We start from the raw sequence: 25,026 nt of genomic DNA on the forward strand, positions 1-25,026 counted from the left end.
CCGCTCGTGGCTGTTGCTGCTGCTGCTGCTGCTCCTGCTCAGCAATTCCGCTACGTACTACCCGGCTGTACGACGGCCTGCCGCTGCCGCTGTTTGTTGCTAGCTGCTGTTGTTGTTGTTGGCGGCCCTGTCGCTGCGTCTGCTGTGACTGCTGCTGATGCTGCTGCTGCTGCTGCTGCGTACGCTGATGTTTGTTGCGTTTCTGTTGTGGGCGTTGCTGCTCGGTTTGCTGCTGTGGCTGCTGGCGTTGCTGTTGATACTGCTGCCTCTGCTGCTCACCGATGAGCCGGTTTGCCCTTAGCTGGCTACGAGCCTTTTTGTAGGCGGCACATCCCTTGTAGCAGCTCACGTGCTTGCCGCTACAATTGGCGCATTTAGGATCCTCCTGCCTGGGTTTCCTGCATGCTGTTGAGGGGTGATCTCCTGCGCATTTCATGCACTTGAATGGCCGTCTGCAATAGTTTTTTGTGTGGCCAAACTCCTGGCACCGATGGCACTGAGCTGGGTCGCGTGGCTTGGCTTGTCTCACTACCGAGACGCATTGGTTGGCCAGTTGTTTAATGGCAAGTATTGCCTCATGGCCGCCATCCGCCTTGGGCTGAATTTCAACCTCAAATATGTTTAGAGGCATCCCATTAAAACGGTGCTTTAATCCTCGGATAAACCGGGCAGTAAATCCCAGCCGTTCCAGCTCCTCAGTAATCCAGCTGCTTGGCGTAGTGTGGTGTAAATGCCGCACTATTACACGGTAGCCCCTGTCGCTGCGCGGCTGGTGTGTATGGAGTTGGGTGCTATCTTCAGCAAGGGCGTTCTGTATGACGTTGTATGTTGCCATGTCATCGCACTGGACTCTGAGTCCACTGTTGGCCATGGATTTCGTCGTAAATTTCCCCACATTTGGATTGATGGTCAATTTATTTATGAGGGGTACAATTGCAGGCACCAGGGGCAGGAAGAGTGTAGGGACCTTGGTACTACGTATTGGCGGTTGGACGGGCGTTAAATTTACATTAATGGCTGGCTGATGTTGCGGCTGATGGTTGTCCGTCTCCATCTGTTGACGTTCAGACTCCATCCTTTGTGGCTCCCTATGTTGTTGGACCTCACACTGTTTATTTGGCGGTGTGCATATTTGACCAATCGTCGGCGTCTCTTGCTCTGACTCTATCTGTCGGGTCTCATGATGCAGTCTTTTGGCAAATTGGCTCTTAAACATAGGCGTGTCCAGTGTCAGGCAGGTAAAGTCGTCATTATCTGAATCCGTTTCGATCGCCGCGCATCTTCGTTTGAGCGGCGAGCGAAACGAATTTGTAGTCAAGTTGGCCTTTGCTATAGGGGTAAGGGGCAGGGGCGAGGGCATCTCATTGTCCAATAGCGGGGGCACGCTATTTAGCCATTCTTTTACCAGCTTTATTCTGGTATTAGGCCTTGTCAGTGCATTATGCTCGTCCGCCTGAGTCAAAGTAGGCAGCAAGCATTTTCTGCTTCTGCTAGTGTTTGCTGTATGCCGTTTTTAGTTTCGGCATAAGTCAATGTGTTTGTTTTTGTTTTGGTATTGCGTAGGTCAGGGTAGCGTCGTTTGGTTTGCTGTTCGTGTTTGAGTTTTGTTTCGGCGGGAGAGAGCAAGCATCTCTCTTTTTGTCACAAGTGCGTGTGTGCATGTTTGGCGGCAAACGCTTTGGGGCTTGAAGTGACGCGCCTTCGTTTTGTTTTTGCGCCGAGGGTTTGGATGCTGAGAGAGCGCAAGCGTCGCTCTCTATGATGCTTGTGTGAGTTGTTTGGTTGTTTTTGTTTTTTTTTGTAATGTAATTTAATGCGAGTGCACGACCAAGTTGCGCACACTCGCCCGCCAGATTTGCTACAGACGGAGTTTATTTCCAGCTTTTCTTATTACCTAGGACATGGCAATTTACATTTAAGCTTAACTTACAACAATAATGCGATTTTAAAATTGGCGGGCTGTTAACATTAACATTACATTGACATTAGCATTACATTAACATTAACATTATAGCATGAAACTAATGGTCTGGCAGCCCTTATGTGTCAATCACAGGATTAACGTACATAAATCAGCAAGTGGTCACAAACAGATAAGTATTGACAATATTTGAACAATTATTTACATTTTAATCTAATTTAATTATATTTTATTTCTATTTGCAGGTACTGGATCATCGTCGTCGTCTGGAGCAGTGTGTTTGGCACGGTGCGCAACCGTACGGCGCTGGATGAGCGCGTGTGTAAGGTGCGGCAGGAGACGTGGACAATGCACAGCGCCGTGCAGAGTGGATGGAGCGATCGCCGTGGTCCTCCAGGTGGCCCGGGATTCGGCCAAATTTGTGTGGCGATGGTTGCCAGCAGCCATGAAGTGCAGGAAAACCACCCCTGCGTGGATTCGGATGCGCCATGTGTGCAGCGCAAGCGTGTCCAAATTTGCATTCATGGCCAACCAGCAGCCGTGATGACTCTCGTCCGCGGAGCCCTTCTGGAGGCCGGATGCCGTGGTGACGCCCATGAGGAAGGATCAGAGGAGCAACTAGGGGTGTCGCCCGGTGTCGCAAGCGTGTTTGTACACGCTTCAGGTGAATTTTGTGCCGTTTTATATTGCTCTGTGGAGGGGATAATTTTGCAAATTTTAATGTCATTTTTACATTTACCAGGTACAACGACAATGTCCACCTAAGGAACATTGGACTTGCTGCGGCCGGATTGCGGCGTCCCAATAATCGGCGCCTTGCTGCACCAAAGTGCGGAGTGACTGTGGCGGTGTGTGCAATGTGCCGGCCGGCATCATCGTCGTTGTTGTGGTCGTCGTCATCTGAGATGGATTGGACATCGGTGATGATTTGGACGTCGTCGTCGTCGTCATCGGTGATGATTTGGACGTCGTCGTCGTCGTCGTCGACCACCCGTTCAAGGCGCCGTCGGACTTGCTCCAGTCCGTGGTCCAGAAGTGCCTCTTGCGGATTGCGTCGATGGCTGTCGTCCAGGGTGCGTGAGCTGCTGCTTGCAGCCTGTGTCTGGCAACGATGATGTGACATCTGCAGGTTGCTGCTCGACAGAATTTGCTGTGTCTGCTGCTGGGTCCGCTGCTGTGTCTGCTGCTGGGTCCGCTGCTGCGTCTGCTGCTGCGTCTGCTGCTGCATCTGTTGCTGAGTCTGCTGCTGCGTCTGTTGCTGAGTCTGCTGCTGGGTATGCTGCTGCGTCACTGGATCGGGATCCCCCTCGTAATCTGGCAGGATTATCCTTTGGACAGATAGTGGCTGGCCAAAGATAAGAGCCACTATTCTTTCTCGGGGAGTTTGGCCGCTGAGGTATCGTTTCCTGAAGCAATTTATCATCGAACCGTTGAACCTTTCGGGGTTCGGATTGATGATATTTTGTTGTTGGATTCTTCTTAATTGCCTGGCGTCTGATTCCTCCTGTCTCTTTCTTTTCAGCTCCTCCTCTTCGATACGGATCTGGATGTTGTTGTTGATGGCTGCTCCGATCCTGATTTTGAGGCTGCAGCGGGCGGAAGTGTTGGAGCAGCTGTTGCAGATATCGTGGCCTCTGCAATCGCTGTGGCTCATACGGCTGCAGTAATAGTTTCCGAGCCTCCGGATTGACATGGCAAGCCAAGGAGTTGGCGAAGCGCCCACTTGCCGCATGGAACACTTCGTCAATTGTGTCTAGATTGTGAGTCTGCCTTATGGCATCGTTCCTGGTGAACCTTGTCGCCTTCATTGCCCGTCTAATGATTTTATTTTGTAGGCTTTGCACCCGTCGCAGCTGGGAATCGGATGTAAGTGCGCCCCAAACCGGAAGACCATATTGCCAAATGGGCATGATGAGCTGCTTGATGACGATAGCCTTGATTTCGTTAGGCAGCCGGCTTTTTGGGCCAGCAAGCCACTCCAGTTTGGCCGCTCTTGATCGGAGTTTTGTGCAGAGCCTCGTGATGTGTGAGCTTAGGGTGAGTTTTTTGTCCAATTTTATGCCCAGATATGTGTGTGATTTGTCAAGTGGCACAGCCTGTCCATTTATAGTCGGCGTTTGCCTTAAGTCCGTTGATCTAATTGTCCTCAGTGTGAATATTACATGTCCGGTTTTTTTTGCATTTATGTTAATGCACCACTTCTTGGCCCATATAGAGAAGTGTTGTAGGTACCGCTGGTTATTTTTGACTGCCACATTTGGGATTGCAGATGCGCTCATTATCACCGTGTCGTCGGCATACGGGGACAGCAGCTTTGATTCCCGTTCTGGATGGAAGCCAGTGCTGTCAGGGATGAGGTGAGGCATGGGCATGTCCGAGGCATAGATCGTGTATAGTATTGGCCCAAGTACACTACCCTGCGGGACTCCAGCTAATATTTTTCCGATTCTTGACAGATCATCGTCTCCGCAGCTCACGCAAAAAGTGCGTTCAGCCAGGTAGCTCTCCAGAATGCAGTACAAATTTAAAGGCACAGCTTCATCAACTTGTACAGCAGCCCTTCATGCCATACTCGGTCAAAAGCTTCGGATATGTCCAGAAAAATTGCCGAGCAAACTTGTTTTTTCTCATACGCCTTGAGGATATATTGTGTGACTCGAGCCAGCTGCTGCTCAGTGCCATGCTCCCGCCGAAATCCAAATTGGTAATTGGGTACGGCCTTGGCAAAATTCTCCACCTCAAACAATCTCGCCATCAGCAATTTTTCAAAGATCTTTGAAAGGCCGATAATAGACTGATTGGCCGGTAGGAACACATGTCGGCTGTGTTTTTGCCCGGCTTTAAAATCATTTTAATCTGGGCATGTTTCCACTGACTTGGAAAGTGGCCCAGTCTGAAAATGGAGTTATAAATTAATATTAAATATAATAGCGCTTTTTTTGGCAAATTTTTAATCAGTTTGTTATTGATTTTGTCGCCCCCAGTTGATTTGGACAGCTCCAATGCATCAACAATCTGCATCAGCTCAGGCAGTGTGACTGGTCTGAAGGGAATCCTGATTTCCTGGTCTGGTTGTAGCTGCTTCTGCCGTTTTGACTGCTCACGCTCTCTGTTGATTGCGGTCCGCTCTTCATCTGAATTGGATAGTATCGGGCTGAATCTCTCCTCCAGGTGAGTAGCAAAGGCATCGGCTGTCTCGGCTGTTGACTTTGTCCACGAGACACTTGCCTTGCCTCCAGTCATAGTTGGCAGCCTCAGTGGCCAGTTTGGCTGCGGCTGTCTTTTGATTGTGCTGGTCAGTTTCCAAAGTTTCTGCATTTGATAGCGGTCTTTGTTGTCAATCCCTGTGAACAGTTTGTTGATATTTTTGTTTTTCAGGATTGTGAGCCCCTTATTAAGACGATTTTGCGCCGCCCTGTAGTTTCGTCTGGCTTCGATGGTGCGAGTCGCCAGCCAGATCCTCTTGCACTGCTGTTTGTTGGAAAGCAGCTCGCTAGTAGCCTCGTCCAGCTTAAGGTGATGGTGCCGGTGATGTTGCTGTGACCGCTGCTGATGTTGATGCTGTCGCTGCTGTGGCCATCTTCGATGTGAGTTTGGATGCTGCTGTTGATGTTGTGTTGTTGCTGCTGCTGCTGCTACCCGTATATTGTCAAAAAACAAGTCAACGACGTCATCAATGTCCTGCGCTATTCTAATCTCGGTGTTGAGATTGATCAACCGTTCCAGCGACTTTTGAAACAGGCTGATATTGGCACGTGCTGGGAGCAGATGTTTCCTGGCTGTGGGCGTAGGATGTCTACGTCCACCGCTGCCGATCGTCAACTCCACCCTGAGCAGCAAGTGATCAGAGTCCAAATCCGAGCTTGAACGGATACTCAGGTGAGCGTCGTGAATTCCTTTGTAGATTCCAAAGTCAATCGCTGATGGTCTCTTTTTTTTTGTCGTAGGGATAGTGTGTGGCACCACCGGTGGCCAGCAAATTGCAGCCGTTGTTGGTGTGTACAGCCTCCATCAGCGCTTTCCCTCTGGCGCATCCACGGACATTTCCCCACCACATATGCTTCGCGTTCCAGTCACCGCATACAAGGAAGCCGGATGCAGTTTCTTCGACGCAGAGTTCTTCAAAATGTCTTATCAATCCAGTAAATGGGCAGACGCCCACTTGAATACAGGCGGACAGTAGATCGGCGCAAAAATAATTCCCTTTTTATTTTTCTTTTCAGTGAAGACGATGACAGGTGCACTTTGGATGAATGGCTTTGAAATTGGCTGCAGAGCAGAGTGGGGGACATCGTCCCGGACCAGGATGGCTACACCCCCTCTACGACCGTTTGCCGGATTTTGTGCAGTGTAAGTGTGGAATCCGCTCGCACAGACGGCCCTTGTGCGTGTTTCGATGACCATCATTAATTGTATTTTTCACCTTTTCAGGAAAACTTCGACCTCGTTCAGCTTGTTTGTCACACCACACGCGTTCCAGAAGGCAATTTTAAAAGAGTTGCCGTTCTGGCAACTGGACTGGACTGGATTGACGTTTTGGTTGACAGGCTATTCAGGACTGGACTAAACATAGAAAGCGTCATTGGCGGAAGACAGGACCATATCCAAAGAGTTTGGTGAAGTGCTATTTGTTGTTTTGCTTGTTTTATTTGAATTGATATTTATTAATTTGACTGTTTGAGGTGCCAAGCACCTATGTGTTTCAAAAATGAAAAGAGATTTCGGGTTAAACTTTATAATTCGTATTTAATCTTGGTGGCTTAGCGGAAGCCGATTGCTTGCTATTGCCAGATAAACTTTATGCGAGATCGATATGCAACCAATGCGCAGAGGGGTTAGCATAGAACTAAACTATAGACGACGGCGTTAGATGAAAGTGATTGCCGAAGTGGCGGCAGCAGATCAAAGTAGTTGCCGAAGTGGCGGCGGCAGAGAGCCCCTTTAGCGGGAGAGCGCAGCAGCTCTGCAGAACGTCAACGTTTTACAACATAGGCGGCTCTCTCTGCTCATACAATAATAATGTTAAAGTTACGGTTATTCTTCAGCGGCTGGCCCGAACATTGACAATTGCAGAAAATAGACTATCAATTTTGGCCTCAAGTCTTGAGAGAAATTCTGTATTTTCTTTTTGGGCATGGGACTGGAAATTTGCGGGGAGAGTTGTTTGCTGTTCTTGTTGATGCTGGTGGTGGTGCTGCTGCTGCTCATCCCTCAACTTCTGCTGGACCTTGGCCAAATGGTTTTCGGCCGGATTGGCTTGAGCACCTCGGCTATACAAGGGCCTGCGTGTGTTGGGCGTTGCTGCTGCTATTGGTGTTGGTGCTGGTGCTGCTTTGGCCCCTTGTACAACTCTTGCGCGCTGCTGCCGCTGATGCTGCTGCTGCTGCTGTGGCCGCTTCCTTTGTGATGGCTGTTGCTGCTCAACAGTGCGGACATATGGCTGCTGCTGTTGCTGTTTCTGTGGTCGGCGATTCTGCTGTTGATGATTGTCCGCTCGTGGCTGTTGCTGCTGCTGCTGCTGCTCCTGCTCAGCAATTCCGCTACGTACTACCCGGCTGTACGACGGCCTGCCGCTGCCGCTGTTTGTTGCTAGCTGCTGTTGTTGTTGTTGGCGGCCCTGTCGTTGCGTCTGCTGTGACTGCTGCTGATGCTGCTGCTGCTGCTGCTGCGTACGCTGATGTTTGTTGCGTTTCTGTTGTGGGCGTTGCTGCTCGGTTTGCTGCTGTGGCTGCTGGCGTTGCTGTTGATACTGCTGCCTCTGCTGCTCACCGATGAGCCGGTTTGCCCTTAGCTGGCTACGAGCCTTTTTGTAGGCGGCACATCCCTTGTAGCAGCTCACGTTCTTGCCGCTACAATTGGCGCATTTAGGATCCTCCTGCCTGGGTTTCCTGCATGCTGTTGAGGGGTGATCTCCTGCGCATTTCATGCACTTGAATGGCCGTCTGCAATAGTTTTTTTGTGTGGCCAAACTCCTGGCACCGATGGCACTGAGCTGGGTCGCGTGGCCAGCTGGATGACCATATCTTCTACAGTGCAAAATCTGAACCAGATTGAATAATGATTATAGCCAGAATCAAGAAAACAATTTCATTCTTTCTCGCTCTGTCTCTCTCTAACACACAGGTTTCATGGTCGGTTTTGTCAATTGCTAAATATGAGTTCAAGGATCTCAGAACCTATAAGAGCCAGAGCAACCAAATTTGATATCCACGCACTCTTTGTCGTGTCGTTTAATATTAGCGGCGTCTGCCGGAGGAGAGTTATACTGACTTAGTATCGGGTATAACTGTAGAGTTGCGGTGTCCGCAGCAACTCACAACGTTCCCCCTCGTTTTTGTTTTGGTATTGGCGTAGGTCAGGGTAGCTTCGTTTGGTTTGCTGTTCGTGTTTGTGTTTTGTTTCGGCGGGAGAGAGCAAGCATCTCTCTTTTTGTCATAAGTGCGTGTGTGCATGTTTGGCGGCATTTGTGTGTCGTATGCAGCGGCGGCGATACGTAACTAGCATAGCGCAACGTAACCCAGCTCGCGCCTTCGCCTGATCCAGCAGGTTAGGGGAGCCAGTGTTACGTTACGCTATGGGGTCTTTATTGTACCGATACTTATATTAGCATATTAAGTACAATGTATTAGGGCTGTTGCTTATTATAGATGGTCTGTAAATAGCCGCCTAAGAGCTGCTGTTAGCAGCCGTAGGCAACAAATACAGTGCTTTTTTACAGCACGAATTCTCCTCTGCCGGCAGTGCTGCCGGCGCAATCATAATTCTGAGGGAATCTCTCCACTTTGGCAGCAGTCCGTTTGCCAGAGGGCGGAGAGGGAGTGGGTAGAGCTAAAGCATAATACTCTTGGCTATAAATTAAGTTTAAATTTAAATTATCGACTAAGGGGAAACATTATGGTTGCCTTACATTGGCAGAAAAGGGAGATTATATATGTACATTGTAGTGACGCTTGAACCAGCTACAAAAGTATTACTACAACAACAGAAAAAGAAGTAAAAGAACGGAAAAACAAAAAACTAATAAAAAATTTTAAATCCAGGGAATATCGTAATTGCGTTTAGCGCCCCTATTGCTCGTGATCGGCGGGTACTTTTTGGGCAGACGGTCGGACTCGGCAGAAAGCAGGCAGCGGTTATGTTAACTCGAGGGAAATGGTGGTTGGCACTTTCGCTGTTAGGAGGGTTCGTGGATGCAAGTCCAGCTACGGTCGCTCTTTTTCGATTTTGGGCCCCACTTCAGAAGGTAGTGTTTTTGGTGGAAAGAGCGGAAAAACAAAACTAAACCTCGCGCCAGTGCCAAATCAAAGAAAAAAAAAATAAAAAAAGAGGAATCGTGTTGCTTTCAAATTATACCATAAAGAAATCGAAAAGAAATTTGCCACCCCATTAAGGGGGCGTTATCACAACGGGCCGAAACCGGCCTAAGTGTGCTGGGCTCCGAGCGAGCTTGGCGGCCGTCTCTACCTAACCTAAGGGGGCGTTCCATTCTGACCCCACGCCGGAGGCAAGGCATCCGAAAGTGGTCTCTTTTTTTTTGTTTCGGACGGCCATATGCAAGTTAATATAACAAGAGTGCCAATCGCCACATAGCGAATTGGCACTTTGTGCCAAGCTGATTTCCAAGGGAGAATAGCGGAAAAAGATAATTGGGATCGATGACCGAGCCGGCCACAGCCACAACCAGCTGGCCATAGAAAGGGAAGAGAAGAGACTGCGCTCCCGAAAAAAAGCACAAGAACCGATCGAATTCGCCGCTGGCGCAGAGAAGCACAAGGCAGAGAAGAGTCCGCCGCTCCAGCTGTGGATCCGACTCAGTGCATCAGCAGCATCGTCGGCGCCGGGAAGCTGCGAAACTAAAGCGGAATATCGAACATTTTTTTTTTGCCCCAATTTTTTTTTGCGTAAATATCTTGCCCTCGGCCGACCTGGCTTAGTGGGAAAAAAAAGTAGAGGGAATAAAAACCCAGATCAAAATTATACCCATGAGCCAGTAGGCAAAGTCTTAGTGAGTACGAATACAAATACCTTGCTCCCCTTTCGGCAGTGCAGCGCCGTTAATTCAGTCTTGCTTTTCTTTTCCCTTAAACCGTAAGGGCTAGCCCTATGTGGAGACCAAAGAAAAGAAAGGCATAAGGGAAAAGAAATACAATATCAATGCACAAAAGCAAAGAAAAAAAAGCAGTCCCCGAAAGCCTCTGCGCGCCTTGTTCTTTCTCTTCTTTTCTCTTTTTGTTGCTTTGCTCTCCCAATAAAATTACATTTACAGCAATTACAGCAAGCGGATCGTCTTCGACAAAAGCGCTTTTGGAGATGGATGGCACGTAAGTAAAAGAATATTGCTTTACTCTAAATAAAATGCATACATGAGCGTGAGAGAAGGAGAGGTATAGGAAAGAAGGAAGGGGAGAGGTAAAACAGTTGGGCAGATCCACATGCCGGAAGAGATAGCAAGAACAGTAACCGTGGGTTTTTTTGTTGTTGGCATAAATGCTCTTTTAAATTTGTATGCCAGTTTAGCGGCTATCTCTTATATACATATACTGTTTATTTTATATTATATACTTATATAATTATATTAATATTATATTATATTCATTCTTTTTTTTGGTATTTTTCTATTTATTTATAATTCTTCTATTTTAATTATTATTAGTATTTGTTTAATTTCCAACCTGAAATATTATCGAATTCTGTTGTTCGCTAAATTAGTTTTTTGAGTCAATTGGGAGTTTAAATAGTGTAGGGAAATGCCCCTGTGTGAAACAATAAATAAGTTTTAAAATGAAATCGATAGTGAACTAAATTATTTTAGGGCGCCATGCCGAGTGGATTATGGAAATGAAGTGAGTCTGGGGGTTTTAGGGATCATCGGCCACTAATATGGCTTTGCGGCCCAGATGGTCAAGGTAGGGTGGGCAAAACGCTGCTGCACCTACAGCTACTCAGCAGCGCAACCCGTACTTCAGCATGTTCTGTTTTCTTTGCAGAGCAACCTCTATGTGTGCATAGCTTGTCACTCTTGGTAATTTCTTTTCTGTATGTCCAGTCCGATCGATCATGTGTTAGGGAGGAAAACAGCACGCGAAATCAATATTATTATAGGTATCCAATGCGAGCAGGTAGCACAGTGGTAAATCCTCACCCCCCCCCCCCCCCTTGCCGACGACAAATAGAAGCCGGAACCAGCGCGTGCTCCTCTGGTCGCTACAATAAGATCAGCTCGTTATGATAGCGTATCGCTATACGTTGTATGCTACAACATATTTTTCTAATTCTATATCTTGACTTCTATTTGTTTTGTTTGTTTTCGTTTCTCCTCTGCCCACTGGTCCGGGGCAGCCAGAGCTATTGCTTGTCAATTGGAGTAATTAGTGCTGGTATTATACATTACTGGCACAAGAATTAGCCTGGATGCTAGCATATAGGCAATCTGTCAGCTTAGTCATCTGTGCAATTAGTACATCTATCTTCCCTTCCAGTTTCTGGGTAGATTCAGCAGCGGCGGCCGCATTCTGGATCCGCTCCTGTGTCAGCAGTGTGATGAGGTAGTCCAGTTTCTGGCTGAGTTCATCGCTAGGACGGACGCTCTGATTGCTCACAGTGGGCTGAAATCCAGTTGTGGTCGCTGTGGGTGGCACTGACTGCCATACTTGCCTCCCTGGAAGAGGCTGGGAATGACTCGCTGGCTGCCTTGTGCGGAGTGCATCGGCATAGCTGCTCATCTGAGCTGCGATCGCCGGCGGCCCGGCTGCTGCAGTGCTGGAAAGCCCTGCTGGTTCATGACGGGTGGCTGGCGGGGACGCCGCAAACCCTGAGCGGCGGGTAAGGTAGGCATTGAAAGTTTACTCAACATCCTGTTGTTCTTTTCTAATCCGTTATTCCTTCTGTTGCAGTACTCTTTGTATTTGATGCAGCCACGGTAGCTGGCAACATGGGGACCATTACAGTTGGCGCATTTCGGCACATCCTACCGCTTTTTGTGGCAGTCCTTGGGGTCATGCTTCTCCCCACACTTCAGGCATATGACTGCTCGGTTGCAGTAGTTCTTGGAGTGCCCAAACATCTGGCACTTGTGGCACTGGGGAACGCCTGGCGCGCGTATGGGCTTCTCGACCTTGATCCGTTGGCTGCAAATTGCCGTTAGCTCATAAATACTGCTGTTATTCTCCTGGGGCTCAAGCTCGACCTCGAATAGGTCCAATGGCTCCTTTGTATATCGTTTAAGTATATTGGCAATATGCCTCACCTTGTATCCAAGTCTTCCGAGCTGTTCGCGCACCCAGTCTGTGGGTGTGGAGCGGTGCAGGTGACGTATGACGATACGCATACCCCTTTCGCTTCGCAGGCGAAACGTATGGTAATCCACACCTTCCCCCTCAGATAAGAGCCGAATTAGGGCCCTATAGCCATCTATTGTATGGCACATGACTTTAAGAGATCCATTGTTGGCAGTCTTAGTGTCATATGTGCCTGCGCCAATGGCATTGTCAATGCATTGGAGCAGGGGAACGATTTCACAGACATTGGGAATGTATATAGGGGCTGGACGCACAATTCTGGCGTCAGCAGTAGCAGCAGCATTGGGTGCGTGCGCAGTGGTAGTGGCAGGCGGGGGGGTGGTGTTAGAAGTAGAGGGCCTGTTTGTGGGAACAGGTTCCTCGGCTTCCGTCTCTCCCTCGCTGCAGTCAGTGTCAACATCCATGTCGTCATTTGCTACGTAGTCAGAATCCGAGAGTATATCGAAGTAGTTCGTGATATTCCTCTGGCTAGAGTCAGGCTTCTCCTTGGTGATTGCTGTCCGCTTAATCTTCTTGGCCGACGCCTTTATAATCGGCGAGCCCAAGGTGGTCGTCCGCTTCTTGTTCCGGGCCTCATACTCTGCCATCAGCTTGGCAGTTGCTTTCCTTTCCATTGCCAGTTTCTCCCGCTGCTCCTTGAGGATCTCGCACAGAGTCGGCTGGCTCTGCACAGGTGCTGCAAGGGCACCAGTAGAAACTGGAGAACGTTGAGCGGCGTGGGCAGCTACACGAGCAGCACTAGCAGTAGTAGGAACTGTAGCAGCTGGGGGCGTTTAGCTGCGGCGGCAGCTACGCGAGTAGGGGCGGTGGCTTTGGCAGCACAGGCAGCTGCAGCAGAGGCTCTGGTTGGCATGGCAGCGGGGGGGCTAGCAATGGCTTGGTTAACAGTGCAGCGGACGGAGCCTGCATCAACTTGGCTGCAGCGGCAGCTGAAGTTGATGGCATGTCACTTGTCAGATCCACCAATGAGGTCGAGCGACAGGAAAGGGGGCGTAGATCACTTTTTTTTGGTTTGTGACGTGCACGGGAACAAAAGTTTGTCATAGATAGTAATGGGTGTGGTGGAGGAAGGGCGGCACGGCACGGCACACAACAGACACCACAAAAAGAACAGGGCAACACAAAAAAAAACGTCAATGGCGACACGGCACAGAACAATCAAAAGCGACACGACACGAAACGGTTATGGCACGTCCGACGATCACAACCTCTCGAGCGGGTGGACGAGATGAGAGTGGCGGACGAGGTTCATGGTGGAACACTCACATGTCCGCCAACTCCCATACTCTTCCCCTCAACTCGAAAGTCCCGACCGCCGATCGTCATTTACCGGTGCTCTCACCCCCTGTTCCACTTTCACTCACCCCAATATTGAGTGAGATGAAAGTAGTCCGAGGGCAGCAGCACCGATAAGTAGGCAATGGAAATTTAATGGCTTTCCTGATTTAGTGGCTGCGTGTGTTGTTGCTTGTCAATGGCTCATGTCTCATGTTCTCTGTTCCGTGTGTATTGGCTGCTCTGTTGTCGTGGGATGGGATGGGAAGGGGGAAAATTGCCTGCTCCCGTATAACCGCCCGGATACTTTAAACTTCCGGATCTTACGATCCGGGCGCGAGACGCTCCGAAGAGTCGACCGCATAGCATCTTGTGGGCGGTTGAAATGGCTTTATTGGGGCGTTTGGCAGAGTGGCGATGGTTGGCAGTGTTAATTTTGCTCCTGCACAACCGCATTTGGCATTTAGTTGCTTTGAAGTGGGTGGGTGGGGTGGGTGTGGGATTGGCTGGGCATAATTGCCGAAGTTGCGACCGATAACACACTGGGCATTGATAAATGCATTTTAAATTTGAATTGTCTTTTTTGTGTGTTATCGGTCAATGTCTGGTATTTGCGTGGTATTTTGGTAATACCACGTGTCAAGGGGAATTATGGGAATGGCAAATAGGTTGGGAAGAAGAGTAAGAAGGTAAAACTAATTAGAAAACTACGAAAATTTACAATTAACTACAGAAAAAACTACATTAATTTACAAAAACTTATTCCTAATATCACAGGCAAGTAACTACAACTGTGGACAAACTATCTACGGACATGCAAAAACTACAGAAACAACAGGATTGACATCTACAACAAGAACATTGATGCAGACAAGGTAAAATAAACGATAATTGACATACATTTACAACATATAAACATATTAATTATATTTATTTTATTTCTAACAGGAGGACAACTACAACGAAGCGTGCATCGTGGGCAATGATGGTGCTGTTGATGGCAAGCGGCTCTGGTCCGGCCGCCCACGTTGCATCTGTCTGTTGGTTTGGTGCAGCAGACCGAGTGGCACTGGTCCGGCCACCCGAGATGCGATCGTGGGATGGAGTGGCATTGACATCGGTGTGTGATGCCAACGAATTGTTTTATTGGCCGCATCCAAGTGGCGAACTGGTCCGGCCACCAGGATACGTTGTCGATTTTAATTGTTGGCCGCATCCGAGTGGCTGCTGGTCCGGCCACCCAGGATGCGCTGTCAGTTGGATTGGCCTGGCCTCCTCGGCCACGTTCATCGTCGGTTTGTAATGGCGTTTTGAGTGGCTGCTGGTCCGGCCACCCAGTTGAGGAGGTGTTTGCTTTGGCGTGTGATTTTAATTTGTGTTTATTTGCAGGTACTTGTCGGCGTTTGGATGCTGTTGCTGGCGACCCTTGTCTGGTTGGTGTTGGCGTGAGAGACGTTTGCAGGTGAGTATATGTATTTATTGGCAGCCTCTCTCCTGATTCTCCTTCTTCGTTTGCAGGATTTGCTGGCGTCCGGCGGCTCAACACCAGGCCATCCCGCCCTCACATAATTGGCATGAGAGAGGTGTGTGACCCAGTGGAGCGGCAACAGGCGCCAGCATCTGCGTCGTCGTTGGAATGGCAGCTGTATGTTTGAAATGGCGTGACGTCATTGTGATGGTGTGGTGGCAGCGTCATCAAAAGAGGCCTCCTTTTCCGCCCATTTGGCAGGAAATTGTCAGTGTTGGTGGCGAGGCAGCTGTTGGAGGGGCAGCTCTGTCTGTGTATTGGCAGGTACGTGTGGATTTCGTGTGTTTTGGCAGTTTTTCGTATTGTCGTGTATTGACTGTTTTTCTTTGTTGCAGTGGCTGTCTCTGAATCGCCGATTGGGCACATCAATAGGCGCCGCCCGAACGCATGCTTTCGCGTGCGCTGGCGATTTGGGCCCTCCACACTTGGCCCAGACCCTCCAGATCGTCGAATGGATCGTGGTCGGTCCATTCGTCGTCATCCTCGTCGTCAATTGCTTCACAGTCCATATCGGATTCGGAGTCCGATATGGCTGCGGCGTCATGGTGCGTATTTGCAGTTGGTCGTGGTGATGGCTGTGTGGATGCTGCTGGTTGAATGTGTCCACTGCCCGTTCGATGCTCCTCCACACGCGTATACAAATTCAAATCCAAACGATCAACATCAATGAGGACGCCACTTTCCTGATAACTTGACTGCCATGTGACCGTTGGAATAGGAATTTTGTCACAGTTTAGAAACCTACCTACATGTGTTTTCGGCGTGATGAGTACGATGATGTGTGTTAAGAGCCAGATTAGAAGCTCTCCAGGCGATTTACGCCCATTCAATTATTTTGGTAGGTAATGCTATTATCTACTTTCACTCGATGCAATAAATAGAAAAATGCCCCGGAAATGAAGCCTTACGCCGAAAATGAAATACTCTTGTAAGTGGAATTCCACATAGATATATTGGATTTATAGAATTGGAAGTATCCTGCATGCATGTGCTCCTAAAGTCAGATGACCAATAAATCTGTATCTTTCAAAATGGATGTTGGGCTCCCCACGCAACATACCCAACCATCTATATTTGGTACTTATGTATGAGCGTATAGTGATATTAAAGCACGATCGAGTACAAATTATAGTTCTGGCTGATGTTTCCTATAGCAGATATATAATTTTGCGGTGATCCGATACTGATTCAATCTGTGTGTAATAAATACCATTTTCGTAGCGTAGCAAGATGAAATATAAAGTGCCTAAGTTCCGCGCAAAAGTATAATCAGTAGCTCCAGATAGCCGACTGGCAGCGAACGGATTGTTATAGAGGCACTTGATTGTTCTTATAACAATAGGCGGGGTGTGTGTATTGGGGGTGGGTGGAGGTGGCGGTGGCATATCAGCAGTCATTTAATTAGCTGTTTCAGATTCCGATTGCTTTTTGGGGACTTTTGCTTACGTTAAAGCGCGCTTTCCACACCTCTGCCTCCGCCGCCGTTCTAAAGGGAAACTGTAGAATCTGATTTACGACTCTCTCCAACTTCAAGTATTTCCCCCTCTGCCAGCGTGCCAGTTGTACGCCAGCGTCGACGCTTTGGTTATCTCATGCAGGGCAATTTGTCAAGCCAAATAACGGTCTGCGTGTCAGTTTCAGTTCCATTTTTTGCATCACGGAGAACAGAACAGAACACAACATGTCCAAGGGATCGGTCCTACCACAGTATATAGCCGGTTTATCGGCCAGCTTTGGCGCCATGTGTTTGGCGCCTCAATCGGCTGGTCCGAAATTTGTAATTTCGAGTTCTTTAGGAGATTTATTAACTAATTTCAGCTGTAAATAAAGAAGCATTAGTGTACAGCTTATAATTCTTTAACATTGACATGGCGTTTTCGCACAAAATGTTCTTTGGACGCTAGTGACAGCTCTGCCAGTTCAATATTTCAATTTTTGCAGCGCGTCTCGCCCAATTTTCCGCAATTAAATTCCACCAGCAAAGCTATCAACAAATATGCTGTCAGGCCACAAACCTTCTATATTGTACTTTTAGAAAAGTAATATTTGTTAAAGTGAGCGTGTGAGTGCTGGGATTCGAATCTACGGAAGTCCTTTTCGTTTGTGCTGTGCTGTTGTTTTGTTGCTTTGGCTACTGCTGTCGCCCTGTATACGCCCTTGCGTATAACAATGGACATGGAATACGCCAACATCAATGAATTTAATGACCGCGACCTAGCGACACGCATGCGCAACAGCAATTATGAAAAATACAAGTCTCTGGTGCGCATGTACCTCTCCTTCGAGCTGGAACTAAACACCGACGAGCGACGCTGCCATCCCATCGAAATATAGTGCTTACCGATTTATGGGTTGCAGGTTCGACATGCCGTGTCATGAAATCGTCTACGAAGATAAGGGCAAGATAAAGAAGTAGAATCGCCTCTCCAAGAAGAATCGCGGACCTGCCACAGGCTGCACGGCTGGGGCAGGCAGGAAGTCGGCGGGAAACAGTCCCACTGAAACGCTGCAGCAACAAATTGATGCAGGCTTTCTGATGCACCTGGAGGAGCTCAAAGAGTTTCTTATGCTGGAGAAGAGTAAGTGACAGGGATAGTCCGGAAAATTGAATTATTCTAAATGCGGAAATGCTATTCTGCAGATCTCACCCAGGAGGGACTATTTCGCAAGACAGGAGCCGTTTCCAGGCAGAACGAGCTACGAATGCACATACAGCACGACCAGCCCTTGGATTTGGAACTGACAGGATTCTCGGCTCCCGACTGTGCCACTGTTTTTAAGCGCTTTCTGGCCGAGCTGCCAGAGCCTTTGCTTACAGACGCCCACTATCCAGCACATCTTCAGATAGCGCCGCTTAGCCAGGCATTAATGGGGGGTCAGGTGGCGGCTACCGCAGAGCGCCAACAACATCTTCTCAACTCGGTGCAGCTGCTCCTTCTCCTGCTCCCCGAAGAGCATCGCGAGTTACTGCAGCACATTATTAAAATGCTCCATTCGGTGGCAGCGCGTGAGGAGAGCAACAAGATGTCCGCGGAGAATTTGGCCATCCTGTTTACACCGCACCTGATTTGCCCCAGGCAAATGCCGCCTGAGGCGCTCCACTATACGGCGAAGAAGTTGTCCAGCATTGTGTCCTACATGATTCAGCAGGGTCTGGAAATCTTCGAAGTTCCCGGAAAGCTAGCCACCGATATTCGGGCGTACTTTCTTGAGCGCAAACGCAAAAAAAACCATGTCACCGGAGCAAACCCTTGAAGAATCCATCTCGGACGACTCGACGCTCAACACGGTGTACACTTTTGTAGATCGTGCCGCCACGGTAGCGGCAAACAACAGCAATTACACGGACACTGCACTGGCGCAGCTGTACGCGCACATTCAGAGCCTTCCGGAGTCCTCCAAGAAGCGTCGCCTCATCAAGCAGTTTAACAAGCAAAACGGACAAGGTAGCACATTGTCTCCACTCCGTTGCGTTCCTTTGGGACACAGCTCATTGATTCCACTCGCTCCTTTCAGGCACAGCGCTGCAGGTCATCGCGAGGAGCTCCAGCGTGCCATAAGGGAGCATCACGAGAAGCATGATGCCAAAATGATGCGCGCCATGGAGGAGGCAGAGCGTAAGAAGTAGAAATCCATATGGATCACTGCACCCAGCCGTTTCGTTATATAACACCATTTCGATCATCCTGCAGCTATGCCATAAATGCGGCTAAACTGAAACTGTAAACACTTTTGTATGCGACGTAATAAAGACTTGAATGTACCCAAAGCACTAATCCATTCTGAGGATATGATGAGTGGAAATTATCTGTAAATTATCGTCGAACCATGGCTTGTGTGTATGTGCAGTGCCATACTTGAAACAAAATAGAATGTTATCTAGGGAAAAACACCTCCATTGCATTAACACAAAACAAGGAACCGGGTGCAAAGCGGATTCTCCCCAGTGGAACACTTGAAATGTTCAACCCATATCAAACGATAGACGATTACCAGCAGGCCAGCCGCTCCCCTTCGCTGCCACCTGGTTGAATGTGTCCACTGCCCGTTCGATGCTCCTCCTTTTTTAATGGTTTGACTGGCTCAGGGCACTTTAGAGTTACCTGAAGCTTTCTTTATTAATGTTCTTATTACTATTGGCAACATATAACATTATTTATGGAAACATTTACAATTTTTTTAACATTTAGGTATTTTTTAACATTACGGTAACATTGATAAAAAAGATACAGAAAAATACTATACAGTTATCGATTACTGGCTTTTGTAAACAAAGTTAAGATTGGCTTGTGTTTTCTTTTTTTTTGACTTAGGCATAAAAATTTTGTAACGCCGCTCCTTGACCCCTCATCCGGTGCGAAACGGAGGTATGGACGACAGGGAGACCTCCAAGCATCGGCAACGCAAGCGCGGCATCGCCTCGTCCCTCTTTTCCTGGCCGAATCCAACCGATGCAACTCTAAGAAGAACGGCGGCGCATATGCTTCTTTCTGTGGATGATATGAAACTCCTGGCTGATTTTAATATTATTTTATTTTCAGGTTTATGTTTTGTAGGTTTGGTGATCAAGTGTCAGGAATCCAGTTAGGTAATTTGTGTTGTTATATTTATTGGATTTTTAACCTTTGATTTGACTGATTTTAATTATTTTCTATTTACAGGTTCGATTGGTCCATTGGGAGGTTTGCGTTGAGTTTGGTAAGTAAGTCTATTTGCGCTTTTCCTTTGGCTAATTTTAGCTACATTTTATTTGCAGGCTAAATTAATTTATTTAGAGGTTTGCGTTGAATTTGGTAAGTTAGTTTATTTCTGTTTTGTCTGATTTTGATTGTATTTTATTTGCAGGCTCTTTTAGTTTGTGATGTTTGTGATGTTTGTAATGGCTTGTTAGTGGTGTTGATTTTTAATTGGCGAGAAGAGCTCTTTTCTCTTTTAGTTTGTGATGTTTGTAATGGCTTGTTAGTGGTATTGTTGGTTTTTGTTTAATTGGCGAGAAGAGCACAGGAACTAAAGCTTGTCGGAGATAGTAGTGAGTGGGGTGAAGGAAGGGCTGGGGCGTGGTGGATTGGCGAGGAGCACTTTTCCGCGTTTGGAATGGTCATGTACAGCGGCGAATGGTGAGGGGGGGGGGGGGCGACACAAAATGGCTGCTGCCTGGCTTGGCTTGGCGTCATCTGGCCTTCACTGTCTTCATTTTTTTGGCACCAGAGCACAAATGACACGGCAAACGATAAACGACAAACAGTCAAAACGACAAACGACACGGGCAACGATGATGGCAACGAACAAACAAACTTGCAATGTCACTTTATTTTAATGGCGTCGGCGATGGTTCAATTAATATGCGTCCGACGATCACAACCTCTCAAGCGGGTGGACGAGATGAGAGTGGCGGACGAGGTTCATGGTGGAACTCTCACATGTCCGCCAACTCACACACTCTACCCCTCAACTCGAAAGACCCGATCGCCGATCGTCACTTACCGGTGCTCTCACCCCCGGTTCCACTTTCACTCACCCCAATATTGAGTGAGATGAAAGTGGTCCGAGGGCAGCAGCACCGATAAGTAGGCAATGGAAAATTGTAGTGGCCGTTTGTTTTAGTGGCTGCGTGTTTCGCGTTGTTGTTGATTAGTGGCTAGTGTCTTATGTTTGTGCTGTTTGTAGTGGCTGCTCTGTTGTAAGGGGATGGGATGGGAAGGGGGATAAATGCCTGCTCCCGTATAACCGCCCGGATACTGTAAACTTCCGGATCTTACGATCCGGGCGCGAGACGCTCCGAAGAGTCGACCGCATAGCATCATGTGGGCGGTTGAAATGGCTTTGTTGGGGCATTTGGCAGAGTTTCGATGGTTGGCAGTGTATATTTTGTTCCTGCTCAGCCTCATTTGGTCTTTGGTGGCGTTTTAAATGGGTGGGGGGGGGGGGGGTGGGTGAGGCGTAATGGCCGAAGTTGGCGGCCGATAACACACTGGGCATTGATAAATGCAATTTGAATTTGAATTGGCTTTTTTGGTGTGTTATCGGTCAAAGTCTAGTATTTGAGTGGTATTTTTAGTAATACCACGTGTCAAGGGGAATTATGGGAATTGTAATATTCGACGCTTGTCGTGCCTTCTTGTATTTTAATTACCCACGGCTAACTCCCAAAATTACAGCATAAAACTAGGCCGAAAAAAAAAAATTCGAGTTGAAGATCTTTTGAGCTTTGATAAAGCTTATCAACAGCTGTTTTGCGACCAAGCGGCAACGCTTTGATATGCACTTTTTCTGCCATGCACTATATTTTATTAAATATTGCTGTGTCTGGATTCTGTATAACAGAAGAAGACCATAGAAAGTGTGAAAAAAACGTGGGTTGCTGTACTTAGCCGTCCCAGCCTCTTTCTTTTTCTCCTCGTGACCGTCAGAGTGACCGGCAGTGGAAAAAGAAGTCTTGTAGAGCTGACCCAGTTCGCTAAACCAAGGTCAAGCCAAAGTCAAAGCCTAGTGCAAGTGCCAAGTGCGGCTCAAAGTGATCATTTAATTTGAGTCGACGCGCCAGTTATATATTGCCAATACTGGGGCAGCCGTTCGACCATTTGGAAAACGAGCGCCCACAGTGTACTAAAATTTTTCAAAACAGTGGTGCAATTCTGTTGAGGTAATTATCCACCCAGCTACAGCGACCCGTTGAAAAATGTTCTGTTCTTTCCGCGTAGGATTAGCACCACTAGTATCTACGTATTGAAACGCTGGTCTAGAAGTTACGGATTGGTTAGTCCCGGAGACCTCTATTGGCCACGTGCCCGTACCACCGGTTAAACCCCCACCGTTTGACATTCGGATGAGGCGGTAGCCGAGAGCATGGACTTGCTCCTCCAGTAAACCCGATCGGTGGGCTCTGCAAGCGTCGCCGGGACCCGTTCGACCCATGGGGATGATCTGACTGACTCTTCAAATACACCAGTCGCCCCACGAGCCATCAAGTGTGCGGGTGTACCTAACCTCACGCCGCAGATGGACCGCGGTCATTGACCCTTGGCATCGGAAGCAGCAGAATTTTCCGGCGCCCGGTACAATCGTGTGCCACCTTCAGACCTCGAGTAGGAACTCGGTCTCCAGCCGGGAAGCATCGACCCCGCCTCGGATTTAGTTATATTTTCTATCTTTCTTTCGACATTAGACCCGATATGCGAAACCCTGTTTTTTTTATCCGCTTTCTGTTTAACTACGTTCTTTTGGTACGGAAAAAATTTGCAACAGCCAATTAAATCCGGTATAAACAAAAAGGGAATTCCTATCCATGGGCTAAATCGAACTTGAACAAATGAGTAGTGTATTAATACCAATTATTTTTACAGTTTTTTGATTTTGGTTTCCACGCATTCATCTCATCATCTATGCAGATACTCATCACAATCACACACATCATCATACTCCTCCACCCATCAAATCATCTCATCCAACACACAACGAAAGATCTTTCTGCGTGGGAGTCGAAGCTATTAATCGTATCGTAAGTGATTATCCTGAACCAAGTAAGCCATCTGAAAAGAATGAATGTGCGGTGACTATTCGTTGGTCTTCAACCATGATCACGGTTTTATACACATATTACTCATGCCTTTAAGCGATTTTCCATATACCCTATTTTTGTCTGGTTTTGGCACTGACCAAGTTTACGTAATGAAGTTTGAAGTTTTCTTGTTCCTATGATGAACACATAACCTAGCTCGTGCATTTATATATACCTACTACTAATCATTTTTATAGATTTAAGATCATTATACCCTACCTCGCCCCTATGATATTCTTTCCCCAGTATATGCTGTATAGTAATACTCTATAAATGTAAGACAATATCGAATAGCAGGATTATATTAGAGACTAAATTCTATTAGCGTTAGGTTTTATAGGAATTTAAATGAAGAACTATGGATTGCTTAAATAAAGTTAGTTTGGAAATGAACCAAGGCTAAATATCTTATATCGGAACCATGCAACCTCGTCTGACGGAGATGTGACCCACCGCAGTCTTTGTTGGAGGGATCCTGATTGTTAATAGGTGGCCCTGAAGGATCATGGTAGGGTGGGCGTTCTCGCCAATGGGCGATACCGCAGCCGACAAAGATCTGACCGGTGATCTTCTTCGTTTACGTATCCATGCTGATCTGTCCCTTTGACCCCCGGTATCCCGTTTCCTAGTATCCTTTCCCTACTCGTACGCGATTTAATTTTTTATATAAATTCTTATCTCGACCATTTGCCAGAGCTCTAAATGGGTAGTAAAATATCCTCCATGCCCACACCTCGCCGACCAGAGACAAAAGCCGAAGCCAGCGCGTACTTCCTACTCCCGTTTAGCTAATATCAGCTCCTAGAACCTGTACGTTGTATGCTACAGGTAAAGACAAATTTTAAATGGAAATGGGTTCGAAAAGTCTGTTCCGATTTTATGGCAGGGTTTTAAGAACGTTTTTTTTAGAATTATACACATATAAGAATTTTGGCGCCCAACGTGGGGCCCTTCTTCGGCATGCCCCGACCAAGAAAATTTGTATAAAGTCATCAACACCAATGCGAGCTGCATCTCAAGGCAGTCTCATAAGACTTATTCCTTTATCCATTAATTCCCAAGAGATATGCATGGTCGTGCATTATCTGGGGGATTGACTTCGAGTAGCTGGATTGCGTAGCAGTTTCTAAAAGAACTTAAAGCCCCGCGCTCGAGGTTAATCAACTTACTAGGCATAGTAACGAACCTGTAGTATCTGGCCGGATAGGCCACTCTGCTAAATTGCGCGTTCCAATTTTTCTGTCGGATTAGGTTTCAAAGTGGATTATCTCTACTGCCTACCCACAAAGGTGGGAGCGTGTTGTTTGGGGGAGGAACTTGTCCATACCGTTGCTGATCATTGTCTGCCGTTTTGGCCTGGATCAGGTTAGTCAGTGGCTTAGAGCTACGGCCTGCCCGCGAACGAAGGCAACAGAATCGGAGATGGTATATTTCCTGGGTCAGCATAAACTATGTCTTCTTCTTCAGTTTTTCTATTGTTGTTCCGTTTCTTTTGTGTTTGACAGACGTAGGTGGAATGCCTCTGCTGTACTGCGGTTCTGGACAATTTGGTGGTCCGCGATCCAGAACTTTTTGTGTTTTTGCGACCTACAGTATAAGTAGAGGGACATCGGTTTGTCAGGGTTGCGGATTGCTCGGATATCCGTCAGTGGTGTAGAACTACCGAACGGTCCCAGTTCATCCGATGACTCATTGTAATGATTGTCGATCGTTAATAATATCACCAGAGTCAGTGGGGGACACATTCCTATTAGACGAAGGGTGCATGGTTTCCGAATTTTGTGGATACAGAGTAGATATATCGATCGTTAAAAGTTAATAATCAAGAGTAGAACAGAAAATCATATATTAGTCAAATTAGGATAGGATGTCATTAAATGGGAGTTTTGACGAGATTGATCCAAACGACCATTCCGATATTATCTGCTGTATTTGCGTAAGACAGGTAGAATATCGGACACAGCTTTTAAGAACAAGTTGTAACCACGTATTTCATTTAGTTTGTTTTAATACGAGAAGAGGTGCAAAGACCGTGTGCCCGGCGTGCAACAAGCCCTTACAATCATCCGCTCCTAGCTTAGCGGAGGAATTAGCCGTAGCGCAGGCATCCGCCTCGAATGTAGAGTCTTCTCAGCTTCTAATGAGAACCAGATCACAGCGTGTGACAGCAGCTCCAGCTGCGAATACTGAGAATTTACCTTCTGTTGGTCCAACTGAAGTCGGTGTACCAATCATGCCAGTTCCGAGTAGCGAGCCAGCGAATGAAGCAAGCCCAGGCTTGGCTCAAATGGCACAGGCGTTGACGGACGCTATGGGTAAAATCGGGTTGTTGTCTCAAGCCATGACTCATATGACTCAGACTATGGAAATAGGATTCCAACGTTTGGCAAGTCCAACGGTACAGCCGCCGAATGACCAAGCTGCTGGATCTTCACAGCCTAGTGGA

At 47.6% G+C, this 25,026-nt stretch overlaps 2 protein-coding genes and 3 long non-coding RNA genes across 6 annotated transcripts; 4 read left to right on the forward strand and 1 right to left on the reverse strand.

Annotated features, from left to right (window-relative positions):
• Positions 1-1,893: 1,893 nt before the first annotated feature.
• Positions 1,894-2,865, forward strand: LOC108164382. Of its 2 annotated transcripts, XR_004473492.1 has the most exons (3): positions 1,894-2,097; positions 2,167-2,585; positions 2,664-2,865. XR_004473492.1 is itself a non-coding variant. In XM_033394766.1 (2 exons), the coding sequence occupies exons 1-2, from the start codon at positions 2,270-2,272 to the stop codon at positions 2,684-2,686; spliced, it is 339 nt and encodes a 112-aa protein (XP_033250657.1). In that variant the 5' UTR covers positions 2,124-2,269; the 3' UTR covers positions 2,687-2,865. The 2 variants fall into 2 exon arrangements, 1 of the variants encoding a protein (XP_033250657.1); XM_033394766.1 differs by lacking the exon at positions 1,894-2,097 and having other exon boundaries at positions 2,124-2,585.
• Positions 2,866-16,171: 13,306 nt separating this feature from the next.
• On the reverse strand, positions 16,172-17,323 carry LOC117189652. Its single transcript, XR_004473499.1, has 2 exons — positions 17,038-17,323; positions 16,172-16,840 (listed from the first exon to the last, which is right to left on the reverse strand). It is a non-coding gene; the product is annotated as an uncharacterized LOC117189652 (long non-coding RNA).
• Positions 17,324-17,465: 142 nt separating this feature from the next.
• On the forward strand, positions 17,466-18,794 carry LOC117189640 (rho GTPase-activating protein 19-like). The gene is made up of 2 exons (XM_033394760.1): positions 17,466-17,601; positions 17,664-18,794. The coding sequence occupies exons 1-2, from the start codon at positions 17,559-17,561 to the stop codon at positions 18,275-18,277; spliced, it is 657 nt and encodes a 218-aa protein (XP_033250651.1). The 5' UTR covers positions 17,466-17,558; the 3' UTR covers positions 18,278-18,794.
• Positions 18,795-19,339: 545 nt separating this feature from the next.
• Positions 19,340-19,817, forward strand: LOC117189653. Its single transcript, XR_004473500.1, has 3 exons — positions 19,340-19,610; positions 19,684-19,720; positions 19,779-19,817. It is a non-coding gene; the product is annotated as an uncharacterized LOC117189653 (long non-coding RNA).
• Positions 19,818-21,339: 1,522 nt separating this feature from the next.
• LOC117189648 lies at positions 21,340-22,973 on the forward strand. The gene is made up of 2 exons (XR_004473495.1): positions 21,340-21,665; positions 21,724-22,973. It is a non-coding gene; the product is annotated as an uncharacterized LOC117189648 (long non-coding RNA).
• Positions 22,974-25,026: the final 2,053 nt, after the last annotated feature.

The sequence above is a fragment of the Drosophila miranda genome (assembly GCF_003369915.1).
Source record: "Drosophila miranda strain MSH22 chromosome Y unlocalized genomic scaffold, D.miranda_PacBio2.1 Contig_Y1_pilon, whole genome shotgun sequence".
NCBI classification, from domain to species: domain Eukaryota; kingdom Metazoa; phylum Arthropoda; class Insecta; order Diptera; family Drosophilidae; genus Drosophila; species Drosophila miranda.